Source organism: Squalius cephalus (assembly GCF_949319135.1).
Source record: "Squalius cephalus genome assembly, chromosome: 18".
Classification (NCBI taxonomy): Eukaryota; Metazoa; Chordata; class Actinopteri; order Cypriniformes; family Leuciscidae; genus Squalius; species Squalius cephalus.
In genome coordinates, this window is record NC_137139.1 from 36,627,603 (window position 1) to 36,630,102 (window position 2,500).

Consider the following 2,500-nt stretch of genomic DNA (forward strand, 5'->3'; position numbering starts at 1 on the left):
TGCGTTGAACGCGTTCACCGAGCGGACCTCAGCAGAAAGTATAAATACAAGTAGTCCGCGTCCGAGCTGTGCGCAGCTGTCGTGTACGCGTCCAAACTGGAGTATAACAGAGGCTTGAGAGTGTGTGTGAGTGAGTGAGTGAGTGTGAGTGTGAGTGTGAGTGAGTGAGTGAGTGAGTGAGTGAGTGAGTGTGAGTGTGTGTGTGTGTGTGTGAGTGAGTGAGTGTGTGTGTGTGTGTGTGTGTGTGAGTGAGTGAGTGAGTGAGTGAGTGAGTGAGTGTGTGTGTGAGTAAGTGTGTGTGTGTGTGTGTGTGTGTGTGTGTGTGTGTGTGTGTGTGTGTGTGTGAGTAAGTGTGAGTGTGTGTGTGAGTTCCCACCGTGTCTGTCTGCAGTGGTTGGTCTCAGTATGGACTGTAAGTGCGTCCTTACACTCTCCATCTCCTCTATGTGCCTCCTGCCGCTCTAGACACACACACACACACACACACACACACGATAATAAATTAGGGCTGCCTCATGTGTGCAGCTGAAGTAGCGTGATGACAGTGATGTGGGCGAGCGGTGGGTTAAGCGGGAGCAGAGATAGCGATAGCATACGCTGGAGATTCACATATAATATATTCATATCTTTGACCTTTAACTGAAAGTGGCCAACATCCACCAGCACTCGTAAAGCAGTGGCGCTGTGTTTGAGTCCGGCTCGTCGCGCGACAGGGACAGAATATGCTGTATCTGTGTAGTCCCGCTAGGTGGCGCTAACGCCACAGACACGACACGCTCATAAACCCGAGACGGCCGGTGAGAAACACACGAGCCTTTACACGCCAGAAGTGCTTTTACTGCGGTAAAAATAACCAATACTAGAAGCCTATTATAAATAAAATATAATTAGAATAAATGTAAGTAGCTATGATAAAAATATAAGTATTCTTTAAAAAATAAGGTGCAATAATGCAGACTGATGACTTTAACAAACACACAGACTACGACTAAAGGGATAGTTCACTCTAAGATGAACATTAGCCCGTGATTTACTCTTCCTCAACTCATAACACTGTATAAGACACTCTTCTTCATCACTGCCAGCATTTTATCGTGTAAGCTTTATATTAGACGTCAAACAAGGGACTTTGTAGTAATCTAGTTTATGTACTTTAGTAATGTAGTTTAATTGTAGTGTTAATGTTAATTAGCAAGTCCACGAATGGCTTGGCTATGCAGATCTCACGCTCACCGACAGTGCTGATTGGCTCACGCTGTTCTGCAGGTGAAGGTCCAGTTCCTCTGACTCCTCCCCCTCCACTCCTGAGCCAATCACATCACAGCAGGAGGCGGAGTCCAGACTGCAGTCCTCCAGCCTATGAGAGAGGAGAGGGGGCGTGGCTACGGTGGCCCGGAGAGCAGTGAGGTCAGGAGAGGAGAGGGCGAACGACACCTGCCTGGCACAGAGAGAGAGAGAGAGAGAGAGACAGACAGTCTAAACCAGGGTTCACCAATCTCGGTCCTGGAGGGCCGCTGTCCCTGCAGAGTTTAGCTCCAACCAGCTCCAACACCTGTTTGAAAGTTCCTAGTATGCCTAGTGAGACCTTGATTAGCTGGTTCAGGTGTGTTTAATTGGGGTTGGAGCTAAACTCTGCAGGACAGCGGCCCTCCAGGACCGAGATTGGTGAACCCTGGTCTAAACTCATGATCTCATTATTAGCCTATAAATGATTGTGATTTGTGCGTACCTGGCGGCGTGACCTCTGACCTCCTGCTGTCGGCTTTGCTGTAGTGAGCTGTAGAGGTCAGAGGTCACCTGACGAGAGGAGGAGAGCAGAGAGAGAGGAGAGGAGGGCCATGAGCGAGCGAGGGCCGGGAGAGAGGAGTGATGAAGAGGAGCATCATCATCATCATCAGGAGGAGGAGGAGGAGCTCGGCTCTCAGACATCTCACTGCGCGCACACACACACACACACACACATACACACACACCAATGGTACTATGTTCTAAATGTCATAATCATTTGTTAGCAGACCCGTGTCCATCACGTCAGCTAATCTCTGTCTCTGCAGTGACTATTACATTACATTATTACTATTATATAGTTTAAACTAATACATTTTTCTCTAACTGTGATTTTGTGTATGTGCATTTCTGAAATACACAACTCAGTGTAAAGCTGCTGTGAAACGGTGTGTGTTGTGAAAGCGCTATACAATAAATGTGAATTGAATATACACACAATCACACACACACATATACACAAACACACACACACACACACAATCACACACACATATACAAACACACACATACATATACACAAACACACAATCACACACACATAAAAAAACACACATATACATATACACACACACATATACACAATAACACACAAATACAAACACACACATACATAAACACAAACACACACAAATACAAACACACATACATATACACAAACACACACATACACATATAAACACACACACAATAACACACAAATACAAACACACAC

The 2,500-nt window shown here is 45.9% G+C and overlaps 1 protein-coding gene across 1 annotated transcript in view; it reads right to left on the reverse strand.

Moving 5' to 3' along the window:
• cntrob (centrobin, centrosomal BRCA2 interacting protein) overlaps window positions 1-2,500 on the reverse strand; it is a 36,365-nt gene that overhangs the window by 32,901 nt on the left and 964 nt on the right. Inside the window, exons 2-4 of the mRNA XM_079850215.1 lie at window positions 1,730-1,933; window positions 1,234-1,438; window positions 377-461 (exon numbers count right to left, since the gene is read on the reverse strand). Coding sequence (XP_079706341.1) covers window positions 377-461; window positions 1,234-1,438; window positions 1,730-1,933 — 494 coding nt within the window. The remainder of the gene's footprint in view (window positions 1-376; window positions 462-1,233; window positions 1,439-1,729; window positions 1,934-2,500) is intronic.